The 22856-nt window shown below is 39.8% G+C and overlaps 1 protein-coding gene across 2 annotated transcripts in view; it reads left to right on the top strand.

The window, feature by feature from the left end:
• Positions 1 to 22856, top strand: part of LOC141258986 (saxiphilin-like) — a 337568-nt gene that overhangs the window by 288193 nt on the left and 26519 nt on the right. For both annotated transcript variants that reach the window (XM_073674334.1, XM_073674333.1), the window contains exons 10-16: positions 1175 to 1338; positions 2840 to 2993; positions 3100 to 3251; positions 3366 to 3462; positions 5224 to 5265; positions 5664 to 5828; positions 17596 to 17746. In XM_073674334.1, the coding sequence (XP_073530435.1) occupies positions 1175 to 1338; positions 2840 to 2993; positions 3100 to 3251; positions 3366 to 3462; positions 5224 to 5265; positions 5664 to 5828; positions 17596 to 17746 (925 nt within the window). The remainder of the gene's footprint in view (positions 1 to 1174; positions 1339 to 2839; positions 2994 to 3099; positions 3252 to 3365; positions 3463 to 5223; positions 5266 to 5663; positions 5829 to 17595; positions 17747 to 22856) is intronic.

Genomic DNA, 22856 nt, shown 5'->3' with positions numbered 1-22856 from the left:
GGGTGTGAAGGGAGGATCGGGGAGCGGCGCTGACATGCAATTGGTCGCGGCCGCTATTTAAAAGTGCCGCACAAATTGGTGATTGGTCGCGGTCTTGGCCCGCGACCAATCACTGATCTTGCCGCAAAAACTAAACACTACTGTGCTGATTGGTCGCGGACGCTGCCCGCGACCAATCACCGATTTGGGCGCCACATTTAAATATTGGCAGCGACCAATCACCGATCTTGGCACCACATTTAAACACCGCTGTGCTGATTGGCCGCCGACGCTGGACGCGACCAATCACCGATTTGGGCGCAACATTTAAATAGCGTCCGCAACCAATCAGCACAGCGAGGTTTAAATGTGGCGCCCAAATCGGTGATTGGTCGCGGGCAGCGTCGGCGACCAATCAGCACAGCGGTGTTTAACTTTTGCGGTAAGATCAGTGATTGGTCGGGTCCGAAGACCGCGACCAATCATCGAATCGTATTGGTGAGGACCGGGGAGCGCCGCTGCCTGTGCGGCTACTTCCGCTGCGAGAACCCGGGACATGAGCGGGCGCTGGCAGCAGAAGTATCCCGACCTGCAGCGCCGCTCCCCGGTCCTCCCTTCCGCATGGAGGTCAGCGACGCCGGCGGTCCTTCTGCTGCTACCGGCCGGGAGATGAGCGCCTCGCGCCGGTCATCTCCCGGCTGCATCTCCGTCCCGCAGATGGGTCCGGCGGTCGAGGTTCTTCTGCTGTTACCGGCCGGGAGATGAGCGCCTCACGCTGCTCATCTCCCCGCTGCATCGCCGCTGACCTCCGTCCCGCAGATGAGCCGCTAACGGCCGCCATCTTTTTTCAGAAATCCCGCGGCGCTGATTGGCCGCTGCCGGACCAATGAGCGACGCGGGATTTCCAGGACAGACAGACAGACAGACAGACACACAGACGGGATAAGACGATTATATATATAGATTGTTTTAGCAAAATATTATCAGAACCTCACAGTTAGTAGTATCATAGTTATTTCCAGTTGATGAACATTTAATGCTAAAAAACATATATCATTTAGCATATACAAGACGTCTCCAAAATCTATGAAGCTGAAACACTTGTACATTTATTTGTCCATGCATAAAATTTAATATACAGTTTTAATATACTGTATATCTTCTTGCCATATTATTTCCTTGTATTGTTCTTCAGGGCAATACTCGGACAATTTTGAGCTGCTGTGTCCAGACAATACTAGAAGACCACTAAGCCAATATAAAATCTGTAACTTTGGAAAAATCCCCAGACATGCTGTGGTGACCAGGACCACCGGAGACAAGATGAAGGATATCACCGAGTATCTTCTTCGAGCTCAGGTAATATTATAAGCATCATCTGAAATTATTGGTATAGTCATACAAGGCGAGTGTGACAAACATAGGCAGGTGGTGCATTCGCATATACACTACTCTCAAGGATTGTCACGTTAGGTACAGAAATAGAAGTCATTTAGGTAATCTTCAGTTTTTCAAGGACGAAGTCATCGAAAAGAAACTGAAGCTAACTTTTATTCAGTGATGGTATAAAAAATCTCTGCTGAATTTCCGATGCAAGTGAAAAGGTTTTGGAAACTCTAATTACATGTATGGGATGTAGATTGTCATCATCTAAAGGTGGAGAAGTCATTTAGACACCCTCTCTGAAGACTTCTCATGTTTGTTGTCTGACCTGCTGCTTTTATGTGTCTGATTTTATGTGAGCTGCAGTTTTCATGGAAATTTAGGAATGACAGGGTTAATTGTTAGTGACAGCCCAGGTGGGGAGGAGTTAATTGGGCATTTTTAGGAACTGAGTTCTTTTTTCCAGAAGTTGTTAAGAAAAGTAAGAGAAGTAACTTCAAAATTGCAGACCAACACGGTTCTGGGTTGTGTGTAGAAGAAAGAGAGAGCATTCGAGAGTACTCAGATAACAAGTCCTGAAAGCAACCAACCAAAGGGTGGCAGAAGTTCCTACATACAGTAGGCAAGTTAGAGTGTCTACAGTTACTGCAGAAATGAACATCAGCCAATCAGAAAACAAGTTCTATTAACCAAGAATCCTACAAAAAAAAGTGTCAAGAGCATTATCCTAGAAGTGAGAACAGCTTAGTCGAAAGCTGGGAGAGGCCCGAAAGGGAACATAGTTGGGAACCATGGTGATGTGACGCGCCCACTGGGCCGTGGGGCACCCGGTGCCGGGCCAATGGATGCCGGTATTCGGGATATCACGGTGGCTGGCCCGGTCCGTGACCCAGGGTGGTCAGTAAAAAGGGGAATTTATAGGGGATTTGGAAAGTTCATTACGCCACCTGTGGAATGCGGCAAAAGGGTGCCGCCGCTGCGGAGCAGTCCTCTGGAGCTGGTGTTATGGCAGCAGGGTTAGTGTGGCTCTCCACAGGTAGAGTTAGCTCCAGGGAAGTGTAGGGGTAGATGGTGGATGCTGGGGAGAGACGGAAGGTCGGTCCCGGAAGAAAGACGGACACTCACACGGGGATAAGCTTCAGTACCTTTACTGGTGATGATGCCGACACGGTCCAGGGCACTCCGGACGAAGGGCGCACTTTTGGACTCTCCCCAGTGAGCGTGTATAGGGCCTCCTATACAACACTTCTTCCACTCCTTTACAATCAGACAGGATGCTGATTTGAGGATTAGCAATTAAATGTGTCAAATACAACACATTTAAACATTCCCTAAAACTAGGCCACTTGCAATAAAAACTATGAAGTGCAAAGACTTCCATCCATGAACAATGCAAGGGGAGGATTGTATCAGTCACCTTTCTAATGAAGCTTTGTAGTTTGTAGTGACTTTGTCGTTTATGTTATTTTTCTCAAAGCGACAGAAAAAAGAGTGCAAACTATTCAGCTCCACTCATGGGAAGGATTTGCTGTTTGAAGACACCACCACCGCTTTGATTACTCTTCCATCAGCAATGGACACTTTTCTCTTTTTGGGATCAGACTTGTTTAACGGCATGAAAACACTTGAGGGTATGAGATATGTGTGGAGTAATTCTGGTATTACATGACCTTAATAATCTCAAATTCATTAGTTTCAATTTACTTATAGTAGAAATTGATTTTTTTTTTCCATTAGGAGCTCGTCCTCCTCAAGTTAAACGGGAAATACGCTGGTGTCCACAGAACAAAAATGAGAAGAAAAAATGTGATGACTGGTCCTCAGTAAGTGGTGGCGCCATTAAATGCACAGAGCCATCATCTGCACTGGAGTGTATTGAAATGATTCTGGTAAATTATCTTTACTAGCAAAAAATAAAAACTATATGTGATGGCTCAGAGATGGCGAGCAGAGGTAGTGAGGTATAAGGACTTCAGTAACATGACTTTTTCAATAATTTGCAGAAAGGTGAAGCGGAAGCAGTAAATCTTGATGCAGAACACGCATACACGGCACTGAAATGTGGACTGCTCCCATCGGTTGAAGAGTACCGCAATAAGGGTAACTTCAATTAGACCCAAAACATTTTCAACTTCCGGTAACTCATCAAGTGTACATCATAGTTGTACCCAACAAGGGAACGTTTGCACTTCTCATACTTTACAATGGGTAACGAGGGACATAGGGCCAGCTCCAGCACCTAGTGAACGTAGGCAACTGCCAGGGCCCAATTCTTTCGGGTGCCCTACTCAATGCTGTGTGCACTGCATGTATGGAATGAGCTCAGGAGCTGAGTCCACTCCATACAGCATGGGTGCCAACTGTGTTGTACAGCCAGCACCTTAGTGTAACTGCTGAGATCGTAGCCAGCTCTGCACAGCAGTTTAACCCCTTAGATGCTGCTGGCCTGTTGCTTGAGCCTAAGTACTGTGATGAGAGGTCACAGCAGTGCAACCCCTTAAGGGAACTACTCCCCGAAATACATCAATGGAAATTTAAATAAGGGATAACTTTTTGTTATAAAAGACAAATCTCCACAGTGAGTCTTCCACAACATTGACAATCTATTGGGCTATCCAGCAGTACCAAAGCTCTATATTTTCTCCAAAACCATAAACTTCTTCATGCTCTATGGATGCATCACTGGCCATATCAGTCCTTGACTAGCGATCCTGTGCTTGGACAACAATCAGCAGGAACGGAACCACTTCCTTCCCATATATGAAAAGGTGAATAGCAGAGAGAGTCCTCACCTTACATATAATTACATGAGGTGCCATTCTCTCTCTTTTTTTGCTATCTTTCTATCACACAGAATAGTTTTTTACCACTAAAACATAAAAAAAAGAAAATGATAACCATGATATCACTGTAATTGTACTGACCATTGAGAATCACATTTCTTGGTCACTGTTACACAATGACTGTCATTAAAAAAAAAGTCAAAAACCATGAGAATTGCTTTTTCTTCATCATTTCACCAAACTTGGACCTTTTTTCTGATTTTTCAGTGCATTGTAATGAATTCAAAATTACAACTCAGTCCGCTAGAAAATCAAGCCCCCATATGGCTATATCAAGGGAAAAATAAAAATGTTATGACTCTTAGAAGATGGCGAGAAAATAGCAAAAGTCAAAAAGTGAAAAATTGCATATTCATATCTATGTGTGTATAGAGAATGAACCTTTCAGTTTAGGAGAGAGGGGCAGGAAGAGGCCACCGGGAACCAGCATGTGGGACTAGTCAGCCTATATGCATAGTCTTTACCCACAGGCTTTTCAAAGTATGTTTTCTCTGAAACATCGCATCGTTTTGGAGTAAAACATATATGGCTGCGATAATGGAACCAGACTGTGCTTTATGTTGCCTGCGGCTTGGGCAGCATGACTCTCCTGAGAGGCAAATTGTCTCTCTAGAGAAAACGAGGACTTGTACTCTATAGCGCCACCTATTGGAAGCAGCAATCCTACAAGTCACAATCGACCCATTAACGAGTCGTGCAATATGACTTAGGATAAACGCCAAATCAGAATCTCAATTTGCAGACACGGTGTTTCGGGCTGTTGGCCCTCGTCAGTGCAAAGTATGAGAACTGATTTGGCTAGGTGAGAGGCTCTGGACTGTGGTCTAAGGAGTAACGTTTCCTGAGAGGTTAATTTTAAAGCATACTGTACATACTGTTTTAAAGGGAAGGTGCCATCAAAAAAATTGTTGTACAGTTGAAAAAATGTAAATTATTAATATTCTAATTTTTAAAAAATATATATTATCATTTGTTTGTAATGAAACTATGTATAAAAAATGACTTCTTTTTTTGATAGATGACTTGATCCCGTGCCAGGTACCTGGAGCAGAATATTCAGGTAAAATGCAGTATACATAATATAGGTAGAGTACAAGCTCTAGTGAACACTATAGTTATAGACCTGCTGATATCACTGGCATAAACCTTATACTTTACACCAGAACATCACTTCCAGATTTATCGATGTGCGCTGAACATTAACTACAGATCTCTGTAAGGCAGTTATGTATATGGGAATCTGTATTACTACATTTGTCAATTTTTTGTGCTAATTTAATTGCAGATTTTAACCTTCTTATTACATAGAGGAAAATCCACTACAGATTTTGCATGTAAAAGATATGAATTATGTCACTGATTTGTCACTGTTTTCCTTCCATATGAAATATCCAGCTCATTATTGAGGTATTTTAGAGGTGTCCTGTATTTACTGTGTATATTTTTTTTGTGATGCAGAGTTTGGTGGAAACAGGATTGTAGCCTTAGTGAAGAAGACGGATAAAGATATCACATGGAACGATATTCAAGGCAAAAAGTCCTGTCACACCCATGTTGGTGACATGATTGGATGGAATATCCCTATCTACCTGATTTATAAGAAGACCAAAAATTGTGACATTGGTGAGTATCAGCTGTATATACCGTACATCTGTATCAGCTGTATATACCGTACATCTGTATCAGCTGTATATATCATACATCTGTATCAGCTGTATATACTGTAAATCTATTACAGCTGTATATACTGTATATCTGTATCAGCTGTATATACTGTACATCTATATCAGCTGTATATACTGTATTTCTGTATCAGCTGTATATACTGTATATCTCTATCACCTATATATACCATACATCTATATCAGCTGTATATACCGTACATCTGTATCAGCTGTATATAGTGTATATCTGTATCAGCTGTATATAGTGTATATCTGTATCAGCTGTATATACTGTATATCGGTATCAGCTGTATGTAGTGTATATCTGTATCAGCTGTATATACTGTACATCTATATCAGCAGTATATACTGTATATCTGTATCAGCTGTATATACTGTACATCTATATCACCTATATAAACCATACATCTGTATCAGCTGTATATAATGTATATTTGTATCACCTATATATACCATACATCTGTATCAGCTGTATATACCGTACATCTGTATCAGCTGTATATACCATACATCTGTATCGGCTGTATATACCATACATCTGTTTCAGCTGTATGTAGTGTATATCTGTATCAGCTGTATATACTGTATATCTGTATCACTTATATATACCATACATCTGTATCAGCTGTATATACCGTACATCTGTATCAGCTGTATATAGTGTATATCTGTATCAGCTGTATATAGTGTATATCTGTATCAGCTGTATATACTGTATATCGGTATCAGCTGTATGTAGTGTATATCTGTATCAGCTGTATATACTGTACATCTATATCAGCAGTATATACTGTATATCTGTATCAGCTGTATATACTGTACATCTATATCACCTATATAAACCATACATCTGTATCAGCTGTATATAATGTATATTTGTATCACCTATATATACCATACATCTGTATCAGCTGTATATACCGTACATCTGTATCAGCTGTATATACCATACATCTGTATCGGCTGTATATACCATACATCTGTTTCAGCTGTATGTAGTGTATATCTGTATCAGCTGTATATACTGTATATCTGTATCACTTATATATACCATACATCTGTATCAGCTGTATATACCGTACATCTATTTCAGCTGTATGTACTGTATATCTGTATCAGCTGTATATACTGTATTTCTGTATCACCTATATATACCATACATCTGTATCAGCTATATATACCGTACATTTGTATCAGCTGTATATACTGTACTTCTATATCAGCTGTATATACTGTATATCTGTATCAGCTGTATATACCGTACATCTGTTTCAGCTGTATGTAGTGTATATCTGTATCAGCTGTATATACTGTATATCTGTATCACCTATATATACCATACATCTATATCAGCTGTATATACCGTACATCTGTATCAGCTGTATATAGTGTATATCTGTATCAGCTGTATATACTGTATATCTGTATCAGCTGTATATACTGTATATCGGTATCAGCTGTATGTAGTGTATATCTGTATCAGCTGTATATACTGTACATCTATATCAGCAGTATATACTGTATATCTGTATCAGCTGTATATACTATACATCTATATCACCTATATAAACCATACATCTGTATCAGCTGTATATAATGTATATCTGTATCACCTATATATACCATACATCTGTATCAGCTGTATATACTGTACATCTGTATCAGCTGTATATACCATACATCTGTATCAGCTGTATATACCATACATCTATTTCAGCTGTATGTACTGTATATCTGTATCAGCTGTATATACTGTATTTCTGTATCACCTATATATACCATACATCTGTATCAGCTATATATACCGTACATCTGTATCAGCTGTATATACTGTACTTCTATATCAGCTGTATATACTGTATATCTGTATCAGCTGTATATACTGTATATCTGTATCAGCTGTATATACCGTACATCTGTTTCAACTGTATGTAGTGTATATCTGTATCAGCTGTATATACTGTATATCTGTATCACCTATATATATCATACATCTGTATCAGCTGTATATACTGTATATCTGTATCAGCTGTATATAGTGTATATCTGTATCAGCTGTATATACTGTATATCTGTATCACCTATAGATACCATACATCTGTATCAGCTGTATATACCGTACATCTGTATCACCTATAGATACCATACATCTGTATCAGCTGTGTGTAGTGCATATCTGTATCAGCTGTATATACTGTATATCTGTATCAGCTGTATATACTGTATATCTGTATCACCTATAGATACCATACATCTGTATCAGCTGTATATACCGTACATCTGTATCAGCTGTATATACCGTACATCTGTTTCAGCTGTATGTACTGTATATCTGTATCAGCTGTATATACCGTACATCTGTATCAGCTGTATATACTGTATATCTTTATCAGCTGTATATACCATACATCTATATCAGCTGTATATACTGTACATCTGTATCAGCTGTATTTACTGTATATCTGTATCAGCTGTATATACCATACATCTGTATCAGCTGTATATACTGTATATCTGTATCACCGATATATACCATACATCTGTATCAGCTGTATATACTGTATATACCATACATCTGTATCAGCTGTATATACCATACATCTGTTTCAGCTGTATGTAGTGTATATCTGTATCAGCTGTATATACTGTATATCTGTATCACTTATATATACCATACATCTGTATCAGCTGTATATACCGTACATCTATTTCAGCTGTATGTACTGTATATCTGTATCAGCTGTATATACTGTATTTCTGTATCACCTATATATACCATACATCTGTATCAGCTATATATACCGTACATCTGTATCAGCTGTATATACTGTACTTCTATATCAGCTGTATATACTGTATATCTGTATCAGCTGTATATACTGTATATCTGTATCAGCTGTATATACCGTACATCTGTTTCAACTGTATGTAGTGTATATCTGTATCAGCTGTATATACTGTATATCTGTATCACCTATATATATCATACATCTGTATCAGCTGTATATACTGTATATCTGTATCAGCTGTATATAGTGTATATCTGTATCAGCTGTATATACTGTATATCTGTATCACCTATAGATACCATACATCTGTATCAGCTGTATATACCGTACATCTGTATCACCTATAGATACCATACATCTGTATCAGCTGTGTGTAGTGCATATCTGTATCAGCTGTATATACTGTATATCTGTATCAGCTGTATATACTGTATATCTGTATCACCTATAGATACCATACATCTGTATCAGCTGTATATACCGTACATCTGTATCAGCTGTATATACCGTACATCTGTTTCAGCTGTATGTACTGTATGTCTGTATCAGCTGTATATACCGTACATCTGTATCAGCTGTATATACTGTATATCTTTATCAGCTGTATATACCATACATCTATATCAGCTGTATATACTGTACATCTGTATCAGCTGTATTTACTGTATATCTGTATCAGCTGTATATACCATACATCTGTATCAGCTGTATATACTGTATATCTGTATCACCGATATATACCATACATCTGTATCAGCTGTATATACTGTATATCTATCAGCTGTATATACCATACATCTGTTTCAGCTGTATATACTGTATATCTGTATCACCTATATATACCATACATCTGTATCAGCTTTATATACTGTATATCTGTATCAGCTATATATACCGTACATCTGTATCAGCTGTATATACTGAACATCTGTATCAGCTGTATATACTGTATATCTGTATCAGCTGTATATACCGTACATCTGTATCAGCTGTATATACTGTACATCTGTATCAGCTGTATATACCGTACATCTGTATCAGCTATAGCTGTGTATACTGTATATCTGTATCAGTTTTGCATACTGTACATCTGTATCAGCTGTATATACTGTAAATCTGTATCAGCTGTATATACCGTACATATGTATCAGCTGTGGCTATGTATACTGTATATCTGTATCAGCTGTGTATACTGTAGATCTGTATCAGCTGTATATACCGTACATCTGTATCAGCTGTAGCTGTGTATACTGTATATCTGTATCAGTTGTGCATACTGAACATCTGTATCAGCTGTATGTACTGTACATCTGTATCAGCTGTATATACCGTACATATGTATCAGCTGTGGCTGTGTATACTGTATATCTGTATCAGCTGTAGCTGTGCATATCTGTATCAGTTGTGCATACTGTACATCTGTATCAGCTGTATATACCATACATATGTATCAGCTGTGGCTGTGTATACTGTATATCTGTATCAGCTGTATAAGAAAAATATAGCTGCGCTCTAAAATGCTTAGAATAGTAAATTTAGAAAATTGGAACTGCATTACTGCCATAGGAAATAGGTAAGTGCTACATTATGTACATATGGAATATTGGAAAAATGAAACTGCAATATTGCTATAGAAAAATGTATAATAAAAAGAAGGTACGTAGCATATAAATTGGCCAATGTATATGAGCCCAACAGCTATCGTCAAAGTGAATCTTATTGTTGGGTCCCTGTCGTGATAAGACACCTCTCTTGGACTAAAAAGCCTACAATTTATGGGGCAGGAAGGAACCAGCTAATTAAAACCAGAACGATGCTCCATAGGTTGCAGGAGAGAATTGCTGGATGTCTTTGGGAACTCCAATGAATTAATTCAGAGCTGATGGGATTATTTTTTAATTCTAAATGGGTAAACCAGGGAATGTGTGGGGGAGTATTTATTCAAGTAAACTTTTTTTCCCTGTGTATGGGTCTTTTTATTTTTTAATACAGGGTTAGTAATGGGGCTGTCTGACAGACACCCCTCCATTACTAACCCCTGGTCTTGATGCTAGCTGACATTACACAGCTGACATCAACTCCAAAAGCTATTACCCGATTGCCACCGCACCTCGGCAATCAAGAACTGCCAAGGCTAAGGCCAGAATTGGCGCATCTAATGGATGCGCCATTTCTGAGGTGGCTGAGGGCTGGTCTTATTGGGTTGGGAACGGGCCAATATCCATGGACATTCCCAGCCTATTAATATCAGCCCCCAGCTGTCTGCTTTACCTTAGCTGGAATTTGAAAATAGGGGGGATCCCATGTCATTTTTTTTAGGGTCCCCGACCCATTTTTAGTGACCAGCAAAGGCAAAGCAGACAGCTTGGGGCTGATATTACCAGGCTGGAAGGTTCTATGGATATTGGGTCCTTCCCAGCATAATAAGAACAATTCACAGCTGTCTGCTATCCCTTTGCTAGTTATTAAAAATAAGGGGGACCTCATGTCATTTTTTATAATTGTTTATTTATTTATTTTACACTGTCCCTACGATAGTCATAGCCAGTACTTGGCATGGCTGTGATGGCTCCAGAAGTGCCCATAGCCTAAAAGCTTGTTGATTGGCTGCGCTGCAGCATTTCAAAAAACTTTATTCGGCACGAACCTGAATAGTAAAGCGGACTTCCAGGAAAAAATCTGTGTTTGGAGTTCAGTACCGGACACTAAGTGTCCTATACGAACCCCCGACTTTACAGTTCGGGTGCGCTAATCCCTAAAGAGGAGGAAAACAAAGATGAAAATAAAGTCTTTTAAAATAATTTAAACTTTTCTGGATAAATTGTTGCTGATTCAGTTTTTAGTCTAGTCAGTTCAAAATGAAAATCCATAAAGGGAAGCTATAATCGGAAAATTATCTATTTCTTAAATTTATTTTTTGTGTTAAATATGTTTTTTAATGTTAGCATTTTTTTTCATATCAAATCTGTATTACAAAAAATAGAATTCTTGAAATTTTCCCACTGACCACTGAGGATATTGTAGCGTTATACCTCCTGTTCTTCCCAGACTTTTCAGAAGTCTCATTATCATCAGAGGCAGGATTAAAATGAAAGGTAACACCTCCATGCACATTGGTAGCACAGGATCCACCAATCACAATAGGTGATGTCACTCTCTTCACATTGACCTCTGCACACACTCATCAGATGTTTAGATACAAAAGATAGGGTCTGAGTTAGTCTATTGCTGCTAATGTATATGTATATTTCCTGAATGAACAGGAAGTATGAGTCCAGAATTGCTCCAGTAACCAGTGTGAAAACTGAAAGATTTAAAAAAATGTTTTAATGCAGATTGCATTATATTAAATAAACATTGCCAAAAAAGTAGATTTAACATAAAAACCTGATTTAAACAATAGGTCATATTCTTATGACAAATTCCTTTTCACGCCTTCATGACTGAGTGATTTTCTGTTTTTGCACCCTTCTTCCAAGAGCCATAACCTTTTTTTTGGCATTCGAGCGATTGTTGCATACAGGTACTGTAGTTACTGTAGTTGTAATTTCGCATGACACGATTCATTTTGCCATACAATTTTCTGGAAAATGATCCAATTGCTTTAAAATAGGGAAAAAAGGCTGTTCAGCCATTGTTCCTTTTTTTTTGTTTTGTGGGTTTTTTTTTCACGGTCTTCAATGTGCGGTATAGATGGCTTGGACCTGTCTACATGATTTTTTAAGTCAGTATGATAATGGTGATACCAAACTTGTATGTGGTGAAAAAAAATGAGTAATTTGTAAATTGTAAAAAAGTGGTTTGTGTCTTTGCTTCTCAAAACCCACAACAATTTAATTTGTCTGTCAATGGAGCAGTATAAGGGTTGGGAAAAGAGCATTGATCCCAAGAGTTTGAATATTCTCTCCATGTTTGCGTGGGTTTCCTCCAGGTTCTCCGGTTTCCTACCACACTCCAAAGACATACTGATAGGGAATGTAGATTGTGAGCCTCAATGGGGACAGTGCCCATAATGTCTGTAAAGCACTAAGGAATTAATGGTGCTATATAAGTGAGTAAAATAAATAAATAAATTTGATTTTTTTTATTATTTTAGATTTCTAAAACCTTTTTTTTTTTTTTGCTTTGTTTTTTTTTAGTCCCCTTAGCATGCTTGAACCTGGGATTACTTGTTCTATTGCAGTATATAGGTAAAACGAAGGTCTGCTTTGGGTGCCTGAAACATTGCAACAACGCAATTGGCACCACTTCTTCCACTGCCAGAGACTGACGGAAGTACTTAAGGGGTTCAAAGTAGCAAACACAGCTAGTATAACCCAGCCGGATATACACACTATAGAAAACATATTAAAACATCACTTTTATTGATATTTTAAAAATAACAGTATAAAAGATATAATATTTTTTATTTAATACTGTACTATTTTTTGGCCTTATTTTTGATTGAGACCACAGATGTGGTATATACTTAGTCATCTATTCCACATCTAATTGGAGTATTGGAGTATTGCAATGGATAATATTAAGTAGACTGTGATTTCTTCAAAGTGCAGATTATGATGACTGACATCTTTCCTTGGCATTGATCTGTGGGGCTTGTTAGGGTCTATCAAGGCAAGCCTACGTTGAGCTGGGGGGCTCCATTTGCGCTCCTAGGGTGCCAACCTCTGTGATAAGGTAGGGACAGGATAGATTGATATCAGGGTCACTCTTACCTCCCTTCCTCTTCTATGGTCTTTGGTCAGGCATATCTATATTGGATGGCCATACATACCCTGATTTTAATATAGTTTTGATATTTTTTAAAAATATCAATAAAAGTGGTGTTTTAATATTTTTTCAGTAGAGTGTATATTCGGCGAACCCATAGCTTCTTTTGTATACTGTGAATATTAGTCTGTCGGTGAATATTACTTTGTATAACTCAGTCAGTATCCTCAGTGTGTGCAACGGACTCAGCTCTTCAGCCCACATACAGTACAGACCAAAAGTTTGGACACACCTTCTCATTTAAAGATTTTTCTGTATTTTCATGACTTTGAAAATTGTACATTCACACTGAAGGCATCAAAACTATGAATTAACACATGTGGAATTATATACTTAACAAAAAAGTGTGAAACAACTGAAAATATGTCATATTCTGGGTTCTTCAAAGTAGCCACCTTTTGCTTTGATGACTGCTTTGCACACTCTTGGCATTAATGTCCCATACAGGACTAAGTAAAAATGTAAAAAAAAAGTCATCACTTATACCGCACGAGGAACGGCGTAAAAAATAAATAAAACCAATTCTTCACCTGCTACTGATTTGTTTGTTATGTCTCCCAAAGATCGCAGTAAGGCTCTGCTCACACTTACCCTGCGCTCTGCGCTAAGCGCTTACACCAGAGTTTCCGTGTAAATCTCTGAAATACGTGATTCAGACGGAACCCATGACGGAAGATTCCCTGTAATGAGGCAGATATAGGCCACTGTGGATGCCGTCTGGCCTGTGATCCCACGGTGTCAGTTTTTTTAGGCGTGCATAAACGTGCGGTTGGCCACAGTTTTGTGCACTTCTGAAAAAAAGGACACCGCTAAACAGAGGCCAGATGGAGTCCAGAGTAACTCTGCTGCCTCATTACAGTGAATGGATCCCGCAGGGGTTTCATCTGAATTACATCACTTGGAAATTTAGATGGAAACCCGATGTAAGTGCTCAGCCTAGAGCGCCGGATAAATGTTACGTAAAATGTTCCCAATAAAAGCTTCAACTCGGTCCTCAAAAAAAGCTAGTCCCCACTCAGGTCCGTCATCTGTTAAAAATATAAGGGACTTCCAAGTTACTGGTAGCAGAAAGGCTCTGTAATAGCGAAATGGCCCTTGCCCCCCAAAAGAAATTCAGAAAATTTTGTGCTCCCAAATCCAAATGCCTATTCTACAATAATTTGTTCTCCAATTGTCAAATAGCGCTCCGTCCCTCCCAGATCTCGCCGTATGGCTAAGCGGTACGATACAGCCACATATGGGGTATTGCCACTTTTAGAAGAAATTGTGTGACACATTTCGGCACCATTTTTACCCATTGCCCTGTGTGAAAATGTAAAATCTGAGGGTAAAACATTGTGGTAAAAATGTTTTCTTCACTGCCCAATGGTATAAATTAAAAAATTAAAAAATACTCACTACTTCCCTAGATGAATTCCTTGAGAGGTGTAGTGTACAAAATGGGGTCACTTGTGGGGGTTTCTGCTGTTTCGGCATGTCAGCGACTCTTCAAATGTGACATGGTGTCTGGAACCTATCTCAGCCAACATAGCGCTCCTTTCTCTTCCGAACCCTGCCGTACACCAAAGCAGTGGTTTTCCCCCACATATGGGGTATCGGCATACTCAGGAGAAATTGCACAACAAATTTCATGGTGCAATTTCTCCTGTTATCCTTATGATGATGCAAAATTAGGGGACGAAAAACATTTTTTATGGGAAAAATGTGAAAATTTTATTTTTACGGCTCAATATTATATACTTTTGTGAAGCACCTGGGGGTGCAAGGTGCTCACCACACATCTAGATAAGTTCCCTAAGGGGTCTAGTTTCCAAAATGGTGTCACTTGTGGGGGGTTTCCACTGTTTAGGCACATTAGGGGCTCCTCAAATGCAACATGGCGTCCGCTAATTATTCAAGCAAATTTTACATTCAAAAAGTCAAATGGCGCTCCTTCCCTTCCAAACCCTGCCGTGCGCCCAAACAGTGGTTTTCCTCCACATATGGGGTATCAGCGTGTTCAGGAGAAATTGCACAACAAATTTCATGTTGCAATTTCTCCTATTACCCTTATGATAATGCAAAATTAAGGGATGAAAAAGGTTTTTGTGGGAAAAATGTGAATATTTTATTTTTACAGCTCAATATTATAAACTTCTGTGAAGCACCTTGGGGTTCAAGGTGCTCACCACACATCTAGATAAGTTCCCTAAGGGGTCTAGTTTCCAAAATGGTGTCACTTGTGGGGGATTTCCACTGCGCCCAAACAGTGGTTTTCCCTCACATATGGGGTATCAGCACGCTCATGAGAAATTGCACTACAAATTGTGTAGTCCATTTTTTCCTGTTACCCCTGTGAAAATAAAAAAATTGGGTGTAAAGTAAAATTTTTGTGAAAAAAAGTTAAATGTTCATTGTTTTCTTCCATATTCCAAAAATTCCCATGAAACACCTGAAGGGTTAATAAACTTCTTGAATGTGGTTTTGAGCACCTTGAGGGGTGCAGTTTTTAGAATGGTGTCACTTTTGGGTATTTTCTGTCATAAAGGCCCCTCAAAGTCACTTCAAATAAGATGTGGTCCCTAAAAAAATGTTTTTGTAAATTTTGTTGGAAAAATGAGAAATCGCTGGTCAACTTTTAACCCTTATAGCTTCCTAACAAAAAAAAATTTTGGTTACAAAATTGTGATGATGTAAAGTAGACATGTGGGAAATGTTATTTATTAACTATTTTGTGTGACATATCTCTCTGATTTAAGGGCATGAAAATTCAAAGTTTGAAAATTGCTAAATTTTCTAAATTTTCACCAAATTTCCGATTTTTTCACAAATAAACGCAAGTGACATCGAAGAAATTTTACCACTATCATGCAGTACAATATGTCTCGAACAAAACAATCTCAGAATCAGGGGGATCCGTTAAAGTGTTCCAGAGTAATTACTTCGTAAAGTGACAGTGGTCAGAATTGAATAAATTGGCCTGGTCACGAAGGCAAAACAGGCTCTGGCGCGAAGTGGTTAATGTTAAAATTGCACACAAGAAAGGCTTGTACAATGTGCTGGTCACACGCATGTAGTACACAGTGTCTGGCTTACAGCCTATGAGTGATGCCCATACTATTAGATTAGGCGGGCTGCCTAGCACTATATAAGTGCACCCCATGAGGACAGATACCCCAGATTACAAGGCCAACATTGTTGGACCTGGCTGCACCCTGAATATAAATAACTTGCAAAAATATATATAATATACATGAGGTATTGGTAGATATTTTAGCCAAAATATGCAAGCTCATAACCCACGTCAAGGGTCATCACATCTTTATTGTAGAACTTGCTTATTTTGGTCACAATATAGACCAATACCTCATATATATTATATATATTTTTTGCACATTATTTATTTTCAGGGTGCAGACAGGCCCATCAATATTGGCATTGTAAACTGGGGTGTCTGTCCTCATGGGGTATGGGGTGCACTTATATAGTGCCGGGCAGCCCGCCTAATCTAATAGTATGGGCGTCACTCTTAGGCTCTGTATTATATGGGTTTGTTGTTAGTGAATTAGTTATGAGTTGTACTTTTTTGCTGTGTCAATAAAATGAAAAGTATAAACTCTGGGCTGAGTACTATGCCCTTTCATTTCTAATTTGCTTGGCTTATTTTTACTCGGGAAATCCATACATTGGATCCATAGATGGTCCTAAACCCCCACTGATCAAGACTTCTGAAATGTCTTTGATATATTGCATTATGAGATATCTCAAACAGGTAACAAGTGTTTATTTTATGGATAATTTCAGCACCAAGATAATCGTAATAATTTTCAATAATTGATACATGGGGACTGGGTGTGAAATCAGCTACAAATTTTACTACTAAATCTTTTGCAAATTCTGTAATGCACGATGATTATTACTGTGAATTCTAAGCGGGGAAACTTACTCTTAGGCCCCCCTAATCAATGATTATATTCCTGCACAAATACTATTGGAACTACAAGTTTTCCAACTGTAAGAAAAATCATGGACACATCAATATTTTATTCTGATTTGTAGCCTAAAGTTCCCTATTTCTATGGACTGTCTGTAATTTTTGCTCGGTTGATTTTAATAACCCTGCTAAGTACATAAATGAACATAATGATATGTTTGTGTCCTCATTAGGATCCTTCTTCAGTCAGAGCTGCGCTCCGGGATCCACCATTGATTCCAATCTCTGCAAACTGTGTATTGGTGATCCACAAAACCCCGAGGCAAATACAAAATGTTCTCTAAGCGACAAAGAGGCGTATTACGGCAATGAAGGGGCCATCAGGTAAAATAGTCTAGTAGGATCATTCCTATCCATTCTGCTCCTGTCATTTTACATGTAGTGAAGGTCGATTGTTGGGTCTGCAGTATATGGAGATAAATTCATAGGATGCATCAAATTCCATATTCTATTAGAAAACATTCATTTGCAAATCCCACAAATCATTTGACCCACAATATAAAGTAAAATAATAGCAGACAAGACAAAGTGGATGTTATGAGTTTACTTAAGAAAATGGATTCAATTCTTTAGCGAGAGATGGGGGTCATGAGCTATCGATATAATGAATGGTCTTAGGAGCTTGCTCACTCGCTGTATTACAAACTTGGCCCCTGGCAGTAACTGATGCAATCAAAGCTAACTTTAATTACATCACTTTAACCTTTTAGCTACCACTCTGTGTCAAAAGCATATAATATATGTCAATATTCCAGTAGTCGCTCTCTCCCTGTAGGATGTGATTTCGGGGTACCGATAGGCTGCATTGGTATTCAAGGCCCCCACATCTGCCATTTAAGATCTTCTATGAAGCCCAGCCTATAGATCATAAGTGATTGTCTATTTCACAATATCCTACAATACAATAATATTGCAGTGTATTGCATAGGCGACCAATCGATCATAAGTTCATGGGAACCAATGAAAATTTAAAAATCTAAAATAAAAAAATATAAAATAACAACTAGTGATGAGCGAGTATGTTTTGTTAACCCTTTTGCCGAGTATACTTGGGTGAGTATCTTCAGCGTGCTCGGGCTTTAAGTTTTCATCGCTCCGTGAACATGATTTGCGACTGTTTGACAACTTTAATGAATGTGAGGAATGCTGGAAAAACAGGCATTCCACGCATGTATTAAAGTTGTCAAACAGTCGCAAATCATGCTCATGGAGCGACGAAAACTTAAAGCCCGAGCACGCAGAAGATACTCAGTACTCGTCCGAGTATACTCGGCGAAAGGGTTAACAAAACATACTCGCTCATCACTAGCGAGCACTAAAATGCTCAGGTGCTCGATGCTTGGGTCGAACAAATTGGAATACTCAGGTGCTCGACCCGAGCTACGAGCCCAATGTAAGTCTATGGGAAACTCGAGCGTTTTTCAGGCGACGCCCCCCAGCGGTCTGCAGAGGGCCTAAAAATTGCCCAAATCGATGGGAACAGTGCTCAAATGACATAGGAACAGCATGAGGAAGACCCCTGGAAGCATCTCTGACTCCCAGGTCACTGCTGTCAACAACGTTGTCAGAGTATTATGCCACTTTTACGGACTCCCAATTAAACATACAAAAACGAAACCAAAATGGATTTTCCTAGGAAATATGTTAAGGATCATCCTTTCCAGGGTAATGACTTGTATACAGTGGTGGCCAAAAGTATTGGCACCCCTGCAATTCTGTCAGATAATACTCAGTTTCTTCCTGAAAATGATTGCAATCACAAATTCTTTGGTATTATTATCTTCATTTAATTTGTCTTCAATGAAAAAACACAAAAAGAATTGTCCTAAAGCCAAATTGGAAATAATTCTACACCAAACCTAAAAAAGGGGGTGGACAAAAGTATTGGCACTGTTTGAAAAATCATGTGATGCTTCTCTAATTCGTGTAATTAACAGCACCTGTAACTTACCTGTGGCACCTAACAGGTGTTGGCAATAACTAAATCACACTTGCAGCCAGTTAACATGGATTAAAGTTGACTCAACCTCTGTCCTGTGTCCTTGTGTGTACCACATTGAGCATGGAGAAAAGAAAGAAGACCAAAGAACTGTCTGAGGACTTGAGAAACCAAATTGTGAGGAAGCATGAGCAATCTCAAGGCTACAAGTCCATCTCCAAAGACCTGAATGTTCCTGTGTCTTCCGTGCGCAGTGTCATCAAGAAATTTAAAGCCCATTGTGGCTAACCTCCCTAGATGTGGACGGAAAAGAAAAATTGACGAGAGATTTCAACGCAAGATTGTGCGGATGGTGGATAAAGAACCTCGACTAACATCCAAACAAGTTCAAGCTGCCGTGCAGTCCGAGGGTACAACAGTGTCAACCCGTACTATCCATCGGCGTCTGAATGAAAAGGGACTGTATGGTAGGATACCCAGGAAGACCCTACTTTGCCAAAACTTACCTGAGAAAGCCTAAAACGTTTTGGAAGAATGTTCTCTGGTCAGATGAGACAAAAGTAGAGCTTTTTGGGAAAAAGCATCAACATAGAGTGTACAGGAAAAAAAAGAGGCATTCAAAGAAAAGAACACGGTCCCTACAGTCAAACATGGCGGAGGTTCCCTGATGTTTTGGGGTTGCTTTGCTGCCTCTGGCACTGGACTGCTTGACCGTTTGCATGGCATTATGAAGTCCGAAGACTACCAACAAATTTTGCAGCATAATGTAGGGCCCAGTGTGAGAAAGCTGGGTCTCCCTCAGAGGTCATGGGTCTTCCAGCAGGACAATGACCCAAAACACACTTCCAAAAGCACTATAAAATGGTTTGAGAGAAAGCACTGGAGACTTCTAAGGTGGCCAGCAATGAGTCCAGACCTGAATCCCATAGAACACCTGTGGAGAGATCTCAAAATGGCAGTTTGGAGAAGGCACCCTTCAAATATCAGGGACCTGGAGCAGTTTGCCAAAGAAGAATGGGCTACAATTCCAGCAGAGCATTGTAAGAAACTCATTGATGGTTACCGGAAGCGGTTGTTCGCAGTTATTTTGGCTAAAGGTTGTGCAACCAAGTATTAGGCTGAGGCTGCCAATACTTTTGTCTGGCCCATTTTTGGAGTTTTGTGTGAAATGATCAATGATTTGATTTTTGCTTCATTCTCTTTTGTGTTTTTTCCTTGCAAGCAAATGAAATGAAGATAATAATACCAAAGAATTTGTGATTGCAATCATTTTCAGGAAGAAACTGAGTATTATCTGACAGAATTGCAGGGGTGCCAATACTTTTGGCCACCACTGTATAAGTCAAAATAAATAACCAAAAACAAAAATACTCCTCCACACCTTGGGCTATGTTCACACGTAGCGTTTTTGATCCGTTTTTGCACTTTTGCATTGCTTTCAACCAAGACAAATGCATTCACTGGGAAATGACATTTTAACATTTAAACCCGTGAAATCTTTATCAAAATTCTCACTATTAAAAATGGTTAAATATAATTCAAAAAAGCACAATATTGATAAAAGTTATGAAACAAGGCAAACAAGTGATGAAAACATATATTAATTTATATACACATAAAAAAACCTAAGATAAAAACAAAGTGAGCAGATACCCTGCAGTAAGTAAATAAATAGTAATAGTGCATGAAAATAACATAGGGTTAGTGATGAGCGAGTATGCTTGCAACTACTCGGTACTCACCCGGGCATCTCAGTGCTTGAGATGCTCGGTGCTCAGCGACTGCTTCCTCAATACCCAGGCGGGAGCTTAAGTCCCCCCCCGCATGTTTGGTGCTGTTTAGAGAGATTATTAACATGCAGGGATTGCCTGACAGTCACTGTAATCTCACAGCCATGTTGGTTGTGGCATTACAGTGATTGGATGGCCGCACAGCGTCATCAGTTCTATATAAGACCCGGTGACCTTATGCTCGTCACAGTCTACCCTTCAGACAGACAGAGTAGGGAGAACTGCAGCTGAGTGAGGGAGAGAATTGGCGGTTGATTTAGTCAGGTATTCCACAGCAATATACATCTAAACTAACAGTCCTTCTAAGGACTAATTCTGATGCATATTAATCCTGGTGATAGCAGTAGTTAGGCAGGCAGAGTTTGTGGAGAGTGTATACAACAGAATAGGGTTCACATACTGTCTGCTGCTGTTACTGATATCCATAGTCCTAGATATCACGGCTAATAATCTTTTTGCTCTTAATCCTGATTATTTTGTTGAAAAGCCATATAATACACCATTTTTACTGCTCCGTTTCTTTGTTAGCAGCATACAGCCAGATTTGGTTTATTTTAATAACATTGCTGTATTGTGGAAGCAGAGAAACTTGTCCATCATCTCAGGTGATCCTATATTACTGTGGTAATAATCCTGACATTTTTGGGAACGTGACAAATATTATACTCCATTTAAAATGGGCATTGGGCGTGGCAAGGGACGGGGAAGTGGACGTTATGGTCATGGTGCAGGCAGAGGCCGAGGCCGTGGGCAAGCTGAACTTGTGCCTGCTGAGGGAGCACAACAAGCACCCACATCATGCCGTCCTACCTTTCTCTCCAACTTTCTAAGAGGCTGTGGAACACCACTATTGAAGCCAGAGCAGTATGAAAAGGTTGTTGGTTGGATACCAGATAGTGCTTCCAGACAGTTTGCCACCACCACCACCCTGTCTTCCACATGGTCCAGTATCAGTGGCCGTGAGTCTGGACCACATATTCCTCACCCTGATCCTCCTTCCTCCCATCATGCCGAGTGCCGGGAGACAAGTGATCCCACACTTGGACACTCCAAAGAGCTGTTCACTTTTCCATTTATAGATTTGGGCCTCTCACCCAGCCCACCTGAAGCAGAGCATGAGGAGATCACATGTAGCGATGCCCAGATATTTGATCAACCATGGTCAAACGAAGGCGATGGTGGGAAAGTGCAATTACTGTTGCAAGAGGTGGATGATGCAGAGACACAATTGTCAGGAAGTCAGGAGGAGGCCCAGGGTGCGTACGTGGAAGACGAGGTGGTGGGCGATGAAGTCACTGACCGAACCTGGGAAGGTGACATGCATAGCCAGGACAGCAGCACAGAGGGGGAGGGAGGTGTAGCACCACAACAGGCAGGAACAAGCAGTGGGGTGGCCACAGACACAAGGCGGGCAACTGTTCCCCAGAACACCAACACGAGGGAAGTTGCCAGTCCAACTGTTAGGTTTTCCTGAGTCTGGCTCTTTTTTAAAGACTGTCCAGTTAACCACATAAAGGCCATTTGTAACATCTGCCATGTCAGCACCAGCAGGGGCAGCAAAACTAGCAGCCTGACCACCACCAGCATGCTCAGGCACTTGACAGCAAAGCACCCGACTAGTTGGGCCGAGCACCAGGATCCAGAAACAGTGTCTGCGGGGGACACCACTGCCCTTTTCGCTGTTGTGCATGCACACTAATCCCCT

This window comes from Phyllobates terribilis, unplaced genomic scaffold (genome assembly GCF_046119375.1).
Source record: "Phyllobates terribilis strain yellow unplaced genomic scaffold, ASM4611937v1 Scaffold_3__8_contigs__length_932513732, whole genome shotgun sequence".
Classification (NCBI taxonomy): domain Eukaryota; kingdom Metazoa; phylum Chordata; class Amphibia; order Anura; family Dendrobatidae; genus Phyllobates; species Phyllobates terribilis.
This window is presented reverse-complemented; position numbering and strand designations above follow the sequence as displayed.